At 33.1% G+C, this 19,489-nt stretch overlaps 1 protein-coding gene across 3 annotated transcripts in view; it reads right to left on the reverse strand.

The window, feature by feature from the left end:
- The window catches only part of LOC124354212 (sodium-coupled monocarboxylate transporter 2-like), a 51,931-nt gene that overhangs the window by 19,270 nt on the left and 13,172 nt on the right, over window positions 1-19,489 (reverse strand). For all 3 annotated transcript variants that reach the window (XM_046804499.1, XM_046804498.1, XM_046804500.1), the window contains 7 exons: window positions 18,099-18,164; window positions 17,387-17,438; window positions 7,203-7,270; window positions 6,391-6,483; window positions 5,595-5,656; window positions 5,268-5,408; window positions 335-443 (listed from right to left, as the gene is read on the reverse strand). In XM_046804499.1, coding sequence (XP_046660455.1) covers window positions 335-443; window positions 5,268-5,408; window positions 5,595-5,656; window positions 6,391-6,483; window positions 7,203-7,270; window positions 17,387-17,438; window positions 18,099-18,164 — 591 coding nt within the window. The remainder of the gene's footprint in view (window positions 1-334; window positions 444-5,267; window positions 5,409-5,594; window positions 5,657-6,390; window positions 6,484-7,202; window positions 7,271-17,386; window positions 17,439-18,098; window positions 18,165-19,489) is intronic.

Consider the following 19,489-nt stretch of genomic DNA (forward strand, 5'->3'; position numbering starts at 1 on the left):
AAGCAAATCACAGAGTTTTCTGTTGTTATGGTTATTTGGAAACAGCGCTTAAAATTCCTATGCAAGTTTCTGGTGTGGGATTAGGTTACAACTTGCAGCATCTTTCGATGGCAGTAATGGTAAGCATATCATTTTTTTAAAGTAAATGTCAGAGTTTGGATTTCCTTTATTTATTATGGTGAACCAGATACCAAAGCAGATACCAAAAGATGTTTGTAACAGTTAAAATGCTACTGGCATAGAGAGAACCCTGTAGATATTTAAAGTTTGTAGTCAGTCTTAGACATAAAAATACCATGGAATTTCATTTTGCATCAGCAAAGAAACGACTCACCCCAGTGGCAAGGGGATCACAGGAACTGTAGTAGGAAAACATAACCAAGCCAAGAAACACAGTGACTGTCTTGATAACACATATTCCCACTCCACTCCACACCATCACCCTAAAGGAAAAGAATATGTGTTTTACTCATAAAAGTATCATAATAATTATTATTTTCAATTATGTGTTATAAAACGCACAATGTGGTTTGTTCCTTAACAAGATAATGATACACCATATTAGTGAATTTTTATAAGCAAAACATTTTAGACAGAGAATTGAATCAGTGGTGTTTAACCCTTTGAACGCCAATATAAATTTAGTCATTTTTTAGATTACGCTTATTTAAGGTGAAAAAATAAAAATGAAAATTCCTTTAAGCTAGATTTTTTATTCATTCCTAATGACTAATAGTCACACAAAAAAGTAGATTTTACAATAATGTAATACTTGTATTAAAATAATCAAATTTTTTCGTAATAATGGAATATTTCAATCAAAATCAAATTTAGGTTACAGAGTAATCAAATACATGTGATGAAAAATATGAAATCTATGTACAAGGATAAGAAAACAAATAAAGTGTAATATGCTGATCTTGATTAGTTTTATAAGTTCTGATAATATTAGATTTATGCAGTTGTACGGTAAACTTCAAAACAAAAATTGGGTAGAAGCCATGGGGTCTCGGGACATGACTTGCAGCCATAATTACTCAACAGAAAAGAAACAATAAAATCTTTATTATAACACCTAAAACATGGTAAAAATAACTTTTTACAACTGTTTGTATAAGGAATGACAACGCAAGAACATTTCCCAAAGGCACAATGCGTGCTCCACTGACAGTCGGTAATGGCGGATAGTATCGTCATCGGCGTTCAGACGGGAGTGAGAGAACAGCTGCCAGCAACAAAACAATTTACTGTTTACCTACTGCGGCCAGCTGACAGCTGCAACTGGACTATTTGGTCAAGCCAGTACATTACTTTGTATTGTGGCTTATGTATTGAACTTATAAACTTCAAAAACAGTAATAAAATATATTTATATCGATCGGCGGATTATTTCGTCTTCGGCGTTATAAGACCAAACAACATCGCGGATTATTTCGTCTACGGCGTGTAAAGGGTTAAAAGGGGACAAGCCAAACTTCTGTTATTGAGATATGTGTGTATTGTTACGTTTACATTTGGATCATACAGAAATACAATTTTATAAGAACCTGAAAACAATCTCACTGTATTGTTTCATCAAAAGATTCAGATTGCTTCTGTAACAATGCAATATACAATATTATTTACACAGCTGTAAGTAATTTAAAATGTTGAATTAGGCTACAATCACAAAACCAATTCATTTACTTTTATGTTTCACTTTCTTTCCCCATTAATTTGATGGCTACAATTGTATAGTCATTTTATTACAAATTAAAAAAATAACACTGATAATGGTAGAACACGTGAAAATCAGCCTAGAGGGAGAAACTAAAAATTCATACTTCAAATGAATATGCCACAGTTACTGGCTGTAATATTAATGAAAACATTGAATATAGTAAAAGATTGGATGTAATTGGTAGTCTCGCTTACATTGAATGTTGCCCGATAACCAATATTTCTAAAAATATTTAAGTCAAAGAGGAGCATTTTAATATCTAGCTGCAGTGAAATGACTTTGTGTTTTATCCAGTAACTATGTAAAATCTCAAACAATTTTATGTTCTTATTGTTTGCCGTAGAACTATGGGAAGTGTCTCCTTTTAAAAATATAAACAAAACACTTTTTTTTTTGTTTTTGTAAAGAGTATACTTTTTGGGTACTTAAATGATGAAATACAATGTAAGGGCTAAAAATGTCCAACAACTTTTCTTAAATGGTCTTAATATGAACCCAGCATTTTTTAATCATTAAAATTTTAAAGGAAAATAAATAATTTTATTATAAAAAAATAGTTTATATATAGTTGAAGTTATCTGAGGATGTTGTAAACGAGCAAAAAGAAAACGCGTCGAGACATGTGGTCAGCTACATGTTGGTGCAAGGTGATGATGTAGTACTGTGACCCCTACCTTGTAATGGAAGGAAGCAAGAGTGGTGAAGGGAGGATAGAGCCTGGCTGCAGGAGCGGTTATTCAGATCCTGATCCTTACGCAGAATGGTAGGTAGAGCTCGCTTAAGTGGTTAATTGTAACCTTAACTTGAGAGGGTAGTGACACCATAAGGGGTGTAATAGAGCAGTATCACAGTATAAGAGTTAATTTACTTTGGGAGTAATTGAAATTATTATATAAGGTTTACAATATAATATATATTTCATCTGGACTTGTAACCAGATTCTACAGGTTGTCGAGAATTATTGAGAAAGTGTCACTGTCAAGAACGTAGCCAGGAAAATATTTTGGGGGGTCAAGACAACCATTTTGTTCCTTATAAAGTTCTTGACCCATATCTGTATTGAGAACGATCTTTCGCCAGTACTTGTCAGTAATACTGAATTATTTAAATAATAATAATTGTTTACTAAAAAAGTAATTGAAGTAATTGAAAATTTGGGGGGGGGATCTGGACCTCTTGAACCCCCTCACTGGCTACTGTGACCATAAAGTATTAAGTTACTTGAAAACGGTGTGTTCCACCGAAAGTTACAAAAAGAGAAATACTCTTGATAGTTTCAGTTCTAAAAACAGTGTAATGCACAGATAGTTACTAAACCGAGAAATACTCTTATAGTTTTAGTACTAGAAACAGTGTAATCCACAGAGAGTTGTTAAACAGAGAAATACTCTGATGTTTGTATGGTGATTGCTTGTTTCTTTCTTTCTCTGTAGCAACTAGAAGTCGTGAGGAAGTGTTGGTGAGACTGTAAGTATTAAGCTACATATAAACAGTGCACAGAGAATTACTCTGATAGTTTTAGTACTAGAAATGTAATCCACTGAGATTAGTCAAACATAGCAATACTCTGGTAGTTTTAGTAATAAAAATGGTGTGGACCTATAATGAGGTACTAAAATAGAGAAATATTGTGATAGATTTAGTTCTAGGAATGGTATAATCCACCAAGAGTTGTAAACAGAGAATCACTCTGATAATTTTAGAGATAGAAACGGGTGTAATACACTAAAAGTTACTAAACAGAGAAATACTCTTATAATTTTAGAATTATAAACTGTGTAATCCACCGAGAGTTTTTAAATAGAGAAATATTCTGATATTTGAATAGTGATTGATTATGGTTTATTTCGCCGCAGTGACTAGACGTCTTGAGGAAGTGTCATTGTGACTAAGTATACATTATTTGAAAATTGTGCACTACACTAAACAGAGAAATATTCTGATAGTTTTATTACTATGAATGGTTTAATCCACTGAGACTCGTTAAGCAGAGGAATTATCTGATATTGGTCGTACATAAACCGGTGTAATCCACCAAATTTTGATTGAACATTGAACAGAGACATACTCTTGATGCTTGCAGGATCCTTACATGTTTATAAGTCCCAATTTAGCAACAGGGATTCACTAGAAACAGTGGTAATGCTGTACGTATTAAATTACTTGGAAATGGTACCGTACACTGTGTTTTTGGTTAATTGGGAATTACGGTTTTCCGGCCGTTTAATTTAGAGATCAGGACGTTACTCAAATTGTGTACACGAATAGAGCTGGATTAAGCATGTAGGGAACACTGATGGTCCTCAAGCATTTAGGAACAAAGGTGAGTGGCTATGATAAACTAAAGGTTTTTTGAATACTTTCGGTTTAACCTATAGATTCCGAGCTCAGCTTTCAGCTAAAACTCGTTTTAAATTAATTGAAAACAAAGGGATAGATTTGAGTGTTTAATAACCAGAGCTATATTATTTAGAATTCTGGAAAAATCCTGGTTTAGTGTTACCATGGAACAAGGTTATGACTGGTTGTAAATATAGTAAAGCACACAATACACCCTTACAAAAACAAAAACATAAAAATATTTTTGAACAAACAACCGAAATATTAAATACTAAATGTGAAGCATCTGGAGTAATTTACCTTTAAAATTACACATCTCCCATTATTCTATGACTTTAAAATAAGAGCATATAAGTATTTTAGGTTTAAAATTGTTCTTATGGGACTAAAAAAATGGTTATCAAAACAACTACTTTTTTAAATCCATATTTGATAATTAGTTTGATATTTGTAATTGCAGCAATTAATTATGGTATTGTCTGCAACTGATATAATCAGGAATAGTTTGGATTCAAATGAGTGCTTTTAGAGTGGCTAATATAGTTAACTGTTGATGAGGAGGTATATATTGATTCAGTTATGCTTGCCTATTGTCTATTTCGTACATTATTACACAGAAGCATTTTCACAGTTTTCTGCAAAGAGATAACTTAACTGATAGATCTACTGCAAAAGATGATGGTTGGTGTGGGTAGGACAATGAGAGCATATAAGGAGGGTGGGCTCAGGGGGCCCAAGCCCCCCCCCCCCCAATTTTGGAAGACAAACATTAATATTGCACCCATTAGGTTTTTTAAGCTGAAACACATTTAAGAAGCCTTAAAGTTCAACAATTTCCTGAGGGAAGATTCCAGAGCCCCTATTTTTAGAAGGTATTTTTTATTTCCTAAACCATCCAGTATGTCAGTCCACCCCCAAATAATATTCTATATACACCACTAAGTGGGACTCCCCTATACTTAAAAGATTTTAGTAAGCCTAAAAATGAGGGAGGACCCTTTCCTGCACACTTAGAAAGTAAAGTCATCTCCCAATCTTCCAAGAAGACATGAGTGAGATAGTGACCACTAATCTTTCTCATGGTGGCTGTACCACAGTATCTCATCAGGAGGTAACCCCAGTCCTTTACACGTACCCACCCTGAATATCCTGCCACTTCAGAAGCCGAATAGTCAGTATAAACCCTTGTAACTTCTATATTATATACCTGACGGCATGGATGTGAGATGGTACGGACATGAACCTTTGGACTACTCCAGGATGGAAGCACAACTGGGCCAACCAGTTGACAGTGGTGCCAACCGTCATCGTCCAGAATGTGTTACGAGCAAATGGGTCCAGGTTCATACTGCCAACACATCACACTAATATTTATTCATTTACAAGCTTAATGTCATTCAGTGTACAATGACACTTCTAAACAAAATGAGTTTGAATAATGTGCAAACTTCTAATTGGTTCTTGATAAACTTAATGAAAATAGGCTCAACATTTAATACATTTCCTACAAACTTGTGAAGTTAGATAAACTTACTTAAACAGTTCCAGTCTGTGTCCTTCATTACTGTATTTGAAGACATCATGAATACTTCCCACCTGCAAAAATATGAAAGAAAATAAATTTTTACATTAGATGTTACCTATTGCAATATAACTAACCAACAACTTTTTTCCAAATGTTTAATCTTGATTATCCATTTCAACTTGTTTTTTAAATAGTTTAGAGCTTACTAGCCTTTCCTGGCTCATAATCAAAATGTCAAAAAGTATCAATCTAACTTTTATTACAGATTGCGTGAGTAACAAATCAACTATTTAATGTATTGGAAATACTTTTTTAAACACTGTTATAATATTCACCTAAATGAATAAAGCTATGAGTGCTTGAACATTAGGTATTCAAAACTGGGAAGCTATCTTGTCATTGTGATGCTGTATTTTACAATGGCTTAAGGTAAAACAGAGAAATGAACACTGACATGCCCTAACGAACCACTCTTACTAAGACTGTAAACTGAAAATTGACAAGACTTCTATAACGCAAAACCTTTTATTATAATAAATTAGTAGTATGAAATGTAGCATGAACTTATTAAAGAATCTACTCTTTCCCTTAAATCAGAAGTAGATTACAAGCGTCTGAACTAGTTGCTTTTTTCTGAATTAGTCCTCTCAAGGCTATATATGTATGAAGTATATTTTCTTGACCGGAGCAACAAGGCAAAATCAACTATAGCATCAAAAATACCTTACATTATTGTGCCACTACAGTGTTTAAGTATGGAACCTTAATGTGCTAATTTATACAGATTAGTTTAAAACTAACTGACCTTAAGACAACCAAGGACGATAACAGTTATCAAGGAGATGGTGGTGAAAACACTTTGCAAGGCTATTGTCCAAGACACTCCCCGCAAACCACCCTGGATTAGAAAATATTCATGTAATGGTATTACTCTGAAAGTATTCTTCTATATTCAATATGAATTCTAATTATTATTTGACTGAATGGAGATATTGAGTTTGACTACACAAGTCAATAAATTACTCATAAGGAAAGTAAATACAAGGAAATGTAATACCTCATATACATTGATTTTAAATAAATCTTGTAATTGTGGGTCTCTAGAAAATACTCTACTTCATACAATGAAAACTTTAACTGTATAATTTTAAAACTCACTGTGTAATGTGATATAAATATTTAGTCAATGTTCCTAAATAACACATTCAATCATAGCTAACTTTTAGTTTTTACAGATTGAAAGACCAAAATGGCATTTCTTGTCAAAAATCTTAAATTTTAAGTTAAATATGTGAACTTTTCCAAAACATTGTATTGTTATTTATTGAAAGGAATTGTATTAATAGTTCTTTGGGTCAAATCTGACAAAACATGCTCTTGAAGAATACTTTATTTCTCAGAGAAAGTTATTGTTAAGTCATTTTTAATCTAATTTGTCTGATAGTTAGCTAATTATTTGGTTTTGTCATTTTAAATAAAGTAATTTTAAGCACTTAAGATCACATACAAGATTTCTAAGGGGAAGAAAAACATACTAGCAATTGCTCTAACGTTCCACATTGTATGTGTTTGGAGTAGTTTAAAAGAAGCCTTTACAGTACTTTTACTTTTACTCACATAAGAAGTGTAGAGGATGCAGACAATGGAAATAACAGGAGTTACAGAGTGGACTGGCAATCCTGTCACTGAAAGGAACAAATTACAAATAAGTTATAAAATGAACTATTTTTTGGTACATTCAAAACATTATTTGTTTCACATTTTTATTATCATAATGTACTTAAAGTTTATTCACCTTATGAATTACAAGTTGAATTTTATAGGTTGTGAAACAATCACTCAAAAATCTAATTTTAATTTTGTTACTACTATAACAACTTCTAAAAAGATAGAAAATTCTTTGTTTGATGTGTGTTATTGATGATGGATGATGTTAAAGAATAATAACATTAATTCAAACATTTGCCATCACACTCTATATTACAAAAACAGAACACTGTGTTTTGAGGGTCCATCCCTTCCCCCAGGTGTAAAAAAGTTTTGAGGTGTAGTAAGCACAGTATTAATCTTAACAGTATGTATCGTACTTAAAAGTAAGCACAGTAAATTAAAAACTAATAACATTTTTGTTACAAAATCACAGAAGTCAAATATTATAGCATAGTTGTATGTCAAGGAGTCAAGCATTTATCTCAAAAACCAAGGCGATCAGCATAGACATAAACCAATCACTGCACAAAAAAGGTACTGTAAACACACACACACACACACACACACACACACACACACACACACACGCACGCACGCACGCACACACGCACGCACACACACACACACACACACACGAATTTAAGGAGTCTATGGATTTTTTTCTCTCGAAAGATTGATGAATATGAGACTCAAATAAAAACCTATGGTTCTCAGGTCAAGTCTTTACAGGATTCCCAAGCCGATTTAGTCAGAGTAAATGAAAAACTCAAAAAGGAGGTTGCCCAGTATAGAACTCAATTAGATGATTTGGAACAGTACAACAGAAAGAGGAATATTCAAATTGATGGAGTCCCAGAAGTAAATAATGAGAATATTGATGATGTTATGCAGAAACTTTCAAAAGTTGTAGAAGTACCACTAAATCTTTCCCACGATATTCAAGCTATGCATAGAATACCAACTAGGCGTGATCGGGGTCCTAAGCCTATTGTAGTACAGTTCACAAACAGGCAAACTCGAGACATGTTCTTAAATAGGTGTAAGAAAACCAAGATAAAATCTACTGATTTTGAAGAGGGAGCACCAGTGACCAATGTGTATGTAAACGAACATTTGACTCCTTTCAATAAAAACTTACTATTTAATGCAAAAAAGCTGAGGGAATGTGGCTGGAAATATGTCTGGACCAGAGAGGGGAAAATATTTGTCAAGAGGAATGAAGATGGGAACAGAATACGTGTAACCTCGCTGGAACAGATTGACAAACTATTGGTTAAGTCAAAGTCAAAGTCAAAATCTCTTTATTTACAAAATTTCATAGAGAAATGTATTGGCGTCAATAATACAATGTTAAAGTTTAAAATTTACAAAATAAATAAGTTGAATTGAGCAGTCTTGATGTCTAAGATGGTCATGTGTCTTGTAGATATTCTTCCAGCGTGTAGAATGGCCTGGTCACCAGCCATCTATTCAGTGCCATCCTCAGTTTCTTGCCCTTCTGAGCCTTTATCTCGGTTGGCAGCAGGTTGTAGAGCTTGCGTCCCATGTACGATGGCTTCCTCCCGTACAGTGATAAATGGTGTGCTGGCAGGATGTAGTTGTCAGCATGTCGAGTGTTGTACTGGTGTACATCTGTTCCCCGAGGGAGTTCATTCATGTCGGCAAACATAATCACTTCCTGGATGTAGAGGGCCACAACTGTCAAGATGCGAAGATCCTTGAAACCTTCACGACAGCTTTCCTTGGGTCCTAGGCCTTTAAGAGTTCTTATTACTTTCTTCTGTATCAGGAGAAGTCTCTGTAGGTTAGTGACTGTGGTGCCTCCCCATATAGCAATGCTGTACCTCAGATGTGATTCAAAAAGGGCATAATAAGTTGTCTTTGCAGTGATTAAATCACTAATGTGGTAAATTCTTTTGATAACAAAGAGGCTGGTGTTTAGTTTCCTGCAAAGGTTGTCAACATGTTGAGTCCATGAAAGAGTTTCGTCAATTGTTACGCCAAGAAATGTTGCCTTGGGTTGCATGTCAACTTCTGGTAGGGCTGCAATTTCATCTCGTCTTCTACCGAATGCTAGTTGTTTGGTCTTGGTCATATTGACTACTAGGTCGTTTGAGTGGCAGTACTGGTATGCCATATTTAGTGCAGTATATGAGTCAATTGCTAGCTCTTCTGCAGAGCTCCCAGTGAGCAGAAGAGTAGTATCGTCGGCGTACATTAAAGTAGAACAGTAGGCATTTAAAAGATGAGGCATGTCATTGGTAAATAAGATAAACAGTACAGGGCCTAGGACTGATCCTTGTGGAACTCCTCGGCTTACAGGTAACGGTTTGGATCTGATGTTTTGTATTATCCCTTTGCTATGATGTCTTATCTCCACCACTTGGGTGCGTTCTTCCAAATAGCTTTTAAACCACCTGTAAGCAGAGCCACTAATACCCAGGCTTTGAAGTTTTTGCAGGATGAGGTTGTGTCCCAGGCAATCAAAGGCTTTGCTGAAGTCAAGCATTATGCCAGTCACAAGCTTTCCTGCTTCCAGTTGATCGCAAATGAACTCTGCCAGCTCAGCAATTGCAGTTGTTGTGGATCTGCCTTTCACAAACCCATGCTGACTATTAGTTAGCAAGTTTTGTTGTTTAAGGTAGTCCATCAGTCTCTTTAATACAACTTTTTCATATATAATATATATAGGTGCATATTACTGATCATTATGCTTTGCATATTTCTTTATCAGAGTTTTTAAAAAATGTAGAGCATCCAAAATATTGTAGAATAGTAGATAACGCAATGTTTAAAAGGCAATTACAGTTGGCTGACTGGAATAATGTGTATAGTGTAAATAATATTGATTTAAGTGTAGCTAATTTTTATAAAACCTATAATGATTGTTATTTAGCTTCTTGTACCCTCAAAAAATTAAATAGTAAAAATAAAAGAAGAAAGGAGTGGGTTACAGATAGCCTAATTAGATTAATTAATAGGAAAAATAGTCTATATAAGACTTATTCTAGGAATAAATACAACTTAGATTTAAAATATGAATGTAATAATTTTTCAAAATATGTAACTAGTCAAATTAGGAGAGCAAAAATTGCTTATTATTCTTCCTTGATTGATGACTGTAAGGGTGATTCAAGGAAGTACTGGAGTGTTATTAAAGGAATTGTTAAAAATAAAAAGAAATCATTAGATGCCATGAAAATAGCAGATAGGTTGGTCAATGTAGCAGGTAATGAAATTTTGGTTGGTAATGAATTTAATAAATACTACACTACTGTAATTTCTAAATTGAAACATGAGGCATTTGGGTGTGATTTGTTCATTGATAATCATAATGAGCATGAAATATTGTTTGATAAATTTGATTGTACCTTTGAAGATGTTGTTAATGTTATTAAGTCAATGAAAAATAAGCGAAGTACAGGTGTTGATGGCATAAGTATAGTTGTAGTGAAAAGTAACTTAGATATATTTGCTCCTCTTTTGTACAGCATGTTTAAAAAATCATTAAATCAAGGACGAGTACCAGATGAATTTAAGATAGCCTCTGTTGTACCAGTTTTTAAGTCTGGTGATAGCAAGGGCGGATCCAGAGGGGGGGGCGCGAGGGGCGCGCGCCCCCCCCTCGGTAGTCACAAATTCAAAATTTTTGTTTGTTTATAAAAGATTTAAGCTTAAAGTAATACTATATTGTTCGTTAGTAAAGGGTGCTTTCATCGGCCACACTATTCGTAATTGGTACTGTCGGTGTTTCAAACTTACATTTTGTACTTAAGATTGTAGATTTAATTCGTGTATGAGTAGAGGGGAGGTGGTAACAGTGCGTATGATCACCGGAAGGGGTGGGGGAGCGGTGCGTGCGCATGAGTCGTCCTAGTCCGCCCGCCCCAACGATAGGCCTACACCACACCGCCTACTACGGCCACTCAGTTGATTCAGTGCGTACGTTCGTGAATATCGTGAAGTACCCGTTCGCTTGTGTTTAATAGCTTTTTGAGTGTTAACAGATTTTTGTGCAATATGGATCGTTATCTTGTTAAAAGACCAAAGTTAGACAGTGAAGTTCCTTCTTCAAATGTTGAGGTTTCCACCCAGCATGAGGTTACAGACGTGCCGCTGCCACCACAATCGGCGCCATCATCCTCCAATTCACAAGTTAGTATCTCCGAAAACATGTGCTCTTTCGACATCGGGTCTCACAATTATACAACATCTCTAAGATGAGTGGACCATTACTAAGTATAGTATTTTTTACTAATCATTGGAAGCCTAAAAAGGACTTTAAGTTTCCTACATCCCTCTCATGTAAAACGAGGACGGAAGAACAAAGAAAAGCTAATATTGGCCATTTTGAAAAGTATCCATGGTTAGTTTTTTCAGAAGCTAAGCAAGGGCTATTTTGTAAATTTTGTGCAGTACTATGCCATCAAAAGTTAAAGTTAGTAGTTGGAGGACAGCATAACAGTTTCTTTAAAGAAATTAGTTACTGAACCTCTACAGAAATATGCTAAACTCTCAGGCAAGGACGGAGATTTAAAAGTCACCGCAGCGACACAATATCACAAAGATGCTGAAATTGACGCCAAACATTTTATATCTGTTTTTGAAAACCCTGAGGAGAAATTCTTAATTTGTTAAACGAAAATAGGAAGGCCCAAACCATGCAGAATCGTGCAAGGCTTGTGCCAAAATTAAAACTATTTTGTTGCATGGTAGGCAGAACATACCCCTTAGAGGTCATAGGGATGATGGCAGTTTGATTGAAGTTGGAGATGATCCAGTACAAAATGACGGCAATTTCAGGGCACTTTTGCGATTTAGAATAGATAGCGGGGATGTTCAGCTTGAAGATCATTTGAAGTCTGCAGGAGCAAAACGCCACTTACATCAGCAAGACAACAGCTAACTGCCTTATAAAATGTTGTTCTGATGAAATTTTGGAAGTGATAACTCAACGAGTATCAGAAGCTAAAATATTATAGCATAATATTTGACGAATCAACAGATGCGTCTCATACTTCTCAGCTAAGCCTTAGTTTACGTTACCTGTATAACAATGCTATAAAGAGAAGACTTTGTAGGTTTTGTTGATCTCCACGGTAACGAACTATTCTGATCAAGAAGTTGAACCTGTTATCACGGGGTGAGGTTTTAGGACAGTCTGTGCTGAAATTCATGCAACAGCTTGGTTTGAACATGAATAACTGTGTAGGGATCGGTTTTGTGATGGATGCTCTGTCCAATATGTCTGACATGCGAGGAGCAGTGACAGAAATTTAAAAAAATTGCCATAAACAGCACCTTATGTGGCTGCAGTAAATCATGCATTGAATTTGGCTATTTCAAAGTGCAATAAAGTCCAAAGCGTGAGAAATGCAGTAGGCACTGTAAAAGAGATTTCTAGATTTTTTCACCTCCTCGGCCAAACGGAACTCTATTTTGAAAAAAAGTACTGGGACATCAAATGAGAGGATATTGTGAGACCCCGTTGGGTAGAACGGCATGAATCAATTTTTGAGTTTACAGAAGACCTAACAAAAATAGCCAAGGCACTTTAAAATTGTCTGAAAGTGGAATGATAGCTCAACAGCAAGCAAAGCAAATTGCTTATTGTGCTCTATCTCCACTTGCGAGTTTATAATAACTATGCATTGTCTTAGTGATATAAACGGATGCAACCTGTGTTCTTAGTAAAATATCTTCAGTCAGAAAACCATAGACTTGTGTTCAGCAAGAGACAAAGTAATGCACACAATAAAAGTACTTCAGAATAAAAGGCAAAATCCTGATCAATTCTTTTCTCTGATTTTCAATACTGCTGAAAAGACTATGGAGTCTATGGGCATAGAAGTTCGTATTCCAAGAATTGTGGGACAGCAAGTAAATAGACCAAACTACCCCTCAACGTCCAGTGACAGTCGGGAATGTACAATACAACATTGGAAAAAATCCGCATACATAACAATCCTGGATAACATTATTGCAGATATGACAGAATAGATTTTCAAGCGATTCACTGGAGTGTTATATGCTGAACCTAACCGTTCCGACAAACTTGGACAAAATAGTGGATATGAAATCTAGTTTTGAGCCCATATGTAATGAAGTATTGCAGTTTAGTGTCATTGAACAAAAACACGATGCTACTGAAACTTATGAACGAAGTATGCTCCCTCAAGAACATTCCTAATTATAATGAATTTAAGACTATAACTAAAGCAATGAAATGTTTTGAAGCATTAAATGAAAACAGCTACCCTCTTCTAAGGGCTTTGGTACAAATTCTGCTTACTCTTCCAATTTCAATAGGTAAGTAATTTTTGTTTATACTATTTTTTCAAAATTATTTATTAGCAGATAATTTCTAAAACCAGTAAAAACTAATAGTATTTTCTTAAATCGTGTGGTTGTTAGTAAAAAGTATTTTTTTTCATTGGTATGAAACATTTGACCTTTTTTGCCAATCTGTTTAGAACTTATTGTTTTTTTTCCAACAGCAACGGCAGAACGATCTTTTTCAACTCTGAGAAAATTGAAGTCATGGATCAGAACAAGGATGGCAGAGGATAGGTTGACTGGACTCGCTCTGCTAAACGTGCACAAGGACATCGAAGTATGCCCCGAAAAAGTCATTAACAGATTTGCAAGCCAAAAAAACAGAAGACTCGATTTTGTACTTTAAAGATAAAATTTTGTATTTTTTACAACTTTTGTCAGATTATATACAGTTTATTGGAAATATTACATTGTTTTTTCATTTATCACTTTAGCCCTTTTTTTCATTAGTATACAATAATAACATTATATGTCAAATTACAGAGCTTTGACTACCAACATGAATCATATGTGTAAAAAATCTCCCAAAATCTCAGACCCGCCCCCCCCTCACAAAAATCCTGGATCCGCCCTTGGGTGATAGCTCAGATATGTCATCGTACCGTCCTATCTCAGTGATTAATGTCATTGCTAAAGTATTTGAGACATTAATTAAAAATAAGATATTGGACTATTTTTGTAACAGATCATTGTTTTCTAGTAACCAATATGGTTTCCTTCCTGGTAGGGGTACAGATCTAGCCATAGAAAAGCATGTAACCGCAATTGTTAAACCATCAGATAATTATAGTTACACTATGGCCGTTTATCTGGATTTCCAAAAGGCATTTGATGTATTGGACATAGAAATTTTATTGAAAAAATTCAGGCACTATGGTTTTGGTGGTCTCGCTCTCTCCTGGCTGGAATCCTTCTGCAAAGGTAGGAGGCAAGTGGTAAAAATAAACAAAGTTTTGAGTAGTCCTCTAGAATTATACCACGGCACAGCTCAGGGAGGGGTGTTGGGCCCCATTATGTTTTTAGTGTACATAAATGATCTTTTGGACTTGGAATTGTACTCATCGGTATTTGCATATGCTGATGACACTGCATTAGTGTGCTCTGCATATAACAGAGAGGCAGTGAAATTCAAAATTGCAAAAGATCTGGACAAAATTTCTAATTGGTTATCAAACAATAAAATTTTAATTAACAGTAGTAAATCTAAATGCTTAATATTTTTTGACCATCACTCTTCAAATGAATTTTTAAGAAATGAATATAATTTATTTTGTCACAAGCACCAATGTATATATAATTGTTATTGTAGTAATATAGAAGTAGTAGATTGTGTGAAGTATTTAGGTTTGTACATAGATAAATGTCTTAAATGGGATCACCATATAAATTTCCTGTCAAAAAAGCTTAGAAAAGTAAACTATGTTCTTTATCACCTGAGGGATTTTGCATACAGTTATCAATTAAAAAATGTCTATCTTTCCTGGTTTGAGAGCCTGCTGAGGTTTGGTATTGTGCACTATGGGGGACCTTCACAACTTATTTAAATACCATAGTTATGAACCAAAGGAATGCTCTCAGAATAATTTACAATGTAAAGCACATGGATAGAATGAGCCACTTATTTGTAGAAAATAATATTTTTAGATTTAGACAGCTTTATCAGTACTCAGTAATCATGCATATTCAGAAATATCTTGGCCAATTTGAATTTAGACAAATTAATCGCTTTACTAGATCTAGTCAAAACCTGTTGTTAAAAATACCTTTGTTAACAAAAGAACGCAGCAGGCATCAGTTTTGCTATCTGGGACCTCAGATATATAATAGGTTCTTGACGCATAGTGGCCAAAATATTATATTTGAAAAGAAGCCAAAAGTAAAGATGAAAGCAATTGAGTTTGTAAGCAAACTGCCAGATATGCATGCTTAGTTACTGTGTCATTGTTGTTTGGTTTTATTTCATGCCTATAGCAAACTGTTAACTCTTTACTTGTTTTATTTATTTAATTATTTATTGGCATGTTGATATTTACATATTTATTTATTTATTTAGCCTGTTAATATTTACTTATTTATTGATTTAACCTGTTAATATTTACTTATTTATTTATTTAGCCTGTTAATGTTTACTTATTTATTTATTTAACTTGTTATATATATATATATATATATATATATATATATATATATTGCATTGTTGTTTGATATTTAGGATATTTATTATATTTCTGTTACGTTTATTCATTTTGTTGTTGGCGTTATGTCTTATATTTAAAATTTTGAAAAATTTTTAAATTTTTAAAAATTTAAAGGACATATGTTGTATGGTCCTGCACTGCAGAAATATTAACAAATAATGCATGTTTAGTTATGTATTTACTTATATTGCATGTTTATAGACCTTTAAATTAATTTAAATTGGATAAATATATTTAAGATGAGTAATTACATGGTATAATTTGATATGTACAGCAAGTGGTGTGAAAATGGACTGAAATAGACTGCATTCATCAACTCCACTCCCGCACGCGCTGACTGAAGCGCACTGGGAGTAAAATTGTATTTTTTGTTGTATTGTTAAATTTTGTTGAATAAAGGAATCTTGAACTTGAACTTGAACACACACACACACGCACACGCGCGCACACACACACACACACACACACACACACACACACACACAAGCTGGTCCTAGGTGTGTGGTAAAATATTGACAGTCTTGATTAATTTTTAATATTTGGTGTTCCCTCAACCTTAAGCTTTAAGGTTTTGTTTATTTTACATGAAGAAGAAGATAGAATCCAATTCTTGAAATGTACAGATCATTTTGTGTTACATAAATGGTGGCATATGATTAAAAATCTGTTATTCTACAAACTCTATTAGAGATATCATCACAAGACTACACTGAGATCAGATGTGTACAATAAATTCTGAAATGTGTATATATTTTTCTCTGAAAATAGTGAACATATGTACTATTATGAGAGTATCTGGACATAGTCTGAGATTAATTCCATGTATAGTACTCATGACATTTTCATTTCAATTTTTTTAAGCAATAGCAATTTAAAGCCTTAGAAATAATTAATATTATGAATATGTAACACATTTCTGTTTCCATTTCTAGTTATGTTATCTTATACAAATAAGAGAATATTCAAATTGAAAAATTGTAAAAATGAATCTTTCTGAGATGGATTATTCAATCATACATTGTTGAATATGTTATGTTTATTGTTTATAATATTTGCGTGTATTTGTATAATATCTGTTTATAATTATTTGTTTATAAATAACATTATAGATTTTGATGTATCTGTTTATAGTTACTTGCATTATTTTATCATATTCAAACTTGAAACTATTCCAAATTAAATTCCAAATAACTTTTTGACGACTTTTAACCATACCTAGTAATTATTTATTTAAAGAATTAATTTTGTTACACATATAAGTGGTAATTTAGAGGAAAGAAATAATAATTATGTAACTAAAAAGTGTTATTAAAAACTAAATATAGTGAATTTCTGATATACAGATGAATACAAATAGAAATATTTTTTATTTTCAAATACATCAAGTATTGAAACAGCACATGATTGTGTCTCGTAACACAAAAGGCTGATTTTCAAAATTAATTATCAATTTCACGTAGATGAATTGTTTATAAAATTATAATCAATATTCAAGAGTTCATGTCATGCTTGATATTTTTAATAAACTCTTTTAGATATAAAAAGAAATACATTTACCTTGATTCAGAGCTAATGCCGGCACATAAAGAACCACTGGAATGTAAAACAACTGAAAACATAGTAATTGAAATTATATATGCAAAAATGGCGAAAAACTCCAAACATTAATGTGAAAATATCTAATTTTTATAAATGCATTATAATTTTGGGTTGAAATTTTTTTTATTGTTTAATGTACACTATAAATAATTGAAAAAATCAAATACTGTATGGACCTCGAAAACTTTTCAATGCTGCACTAAGTGAAGCAATACAGAATAGTTTATAAAATAAAAAGAGTTAAAAATATTAAAGTTTACAAATATATCGTTTTCTTCACAGAATTAAATGTTTCTGTTATTTTTCACCTGAGCAGTATTTTATATTTGGTTCTAAAACAATATTACACAAAGAAAGGGGTGATAAGAATGAAAATTAGTTATAAAAAGTTCAAACTCTATTTAAGTATGGTATTTTACAATTACAGAGCTTGAGAATTAATCTTAATAAACAGGTGTATGTTTGTATTAAACTATGTTTGTCTTTCGTCTTGTATTTTGCTGTTTGTGCTGTTTGCTGTATATTGCTTTTTAAATCTACTGATAACAATGTAGAATATGGCCTGTTGTAAATTCAGTAAAATCTAAATTCTATACTTAAAGTACATACTGAATTATCTTCCACATTACGTAGTTATTAGTTTATTTGAATTTAATCCTTTTATTCTTACCAAATAAAGAGAAAAAATTGATGAGCCAAACACTCGAACGCCATGACTGAACCGCAACTCCAGATACTACAAGTAAAAACAATTAATTGTCAAACATAAACGTCCACATGTATTTTTTGTTTGAGTAAGACATTGTTAGATTTAATTATATATAAATTTAAATTATTATGTAATTTGATATTACCTTTGTCTAAATAATTTTCTTTTTTACAATGCCCCTCTAGTTCAGACGAGCTGATTTTTCTTCTTTATTGGTTGGATCATAGTAAATGAATAGATATAGACTTACTGCCTAAATGTAATAGCATAAATGCAGTTACATTTCAGATAGTAGTAATTTAAGTAATCTAACTCGTGTGTCAATTTGTTATTCATTTAAACACATAAAAATGATTGATATAATACTATCATACTAATATTACAAATTATTATTTAGTTTTAAATAAATACAAGTTAGGTGTACGCCATGTCACATGTTGCGTACAAGCTTCACTGATTTAGCTTGCAAAATGTAAAATCTGTAGCCAATTTCATTCTCAAGATATCCTGCAGACAATAGACAGACAGAAAATCATACAGGAAAGAAATTTTTACACCCCCCTCCTGGCAGACAAAAAGGAATTCATGTCTGAGTGATTGGCTTACGTAACGCTCAGCTAGATTTCATGGTGGACATGCACCATCATTGTATTCTAGTCTATTTAATTCTAGAATTCATTATAGTCTATGTAGAAATGATGTTTCAAACAAAATTTGAAGTCTACTGATTAAATCTTTCCCAAATTCACATTTTTGTTCATTAAGTACATGTAGCAGAGTCCATTTAGCTAGGGAGGGTAAGAGTACGCCGAAATCACGTTGGTTACCAACTTTTAACATTAACTTTGCACCCTACTATATTTATTTTTATTTCATGAACAAGAATATCACAGTAAAAATCTCTCATTCACTTTTTAGTGACAATTAAAATTATGAATTTGGAATGGATCAATCTATACAAAATGGCAGTCTTGTTGAAAATAGCATTGTTGTGAATTCTTTTAATTAGTTACAATAGTTAAACCCCAACCAGTGACACTGGATATAAGGAACAATATATGCCACCATTTCTTAAAGATTTGATTGTTTAAGATCAGATTTACTGCATAGTGTTCTCATAATATATCCCATAATAAACTTTACTTTGGTATTATTTATGGTATTATTTTCTTCAGAACCTGGTGAGCCGTTTCTTGACATGATGAAAAATTACATATTTACAAAAAAACAGATATTTTATTGTATAGTAATGATGTGTGAAGTTTTAATATATATATATATATATATATATATATATATATACACGTAAAGGCCGTCTCACACCGAACATCCATCCATCAATCTACTGGGCG

This window comes from Homalodisca vitripennis, chromosome 2, assembly GCF_021130785.1.
Source record: "Homalodisca vitripennis isolate AUS2020 chromosome 2, UT_GWSS_2.1, whole genome shotgun sequence".
Taxonomy (NCBI): Eukaryota; Metazoa; Arthropoda; class Insecta; order Hemiptera; family Cicadellidae; genus Homalodisca; species Homalodisca vitripennis.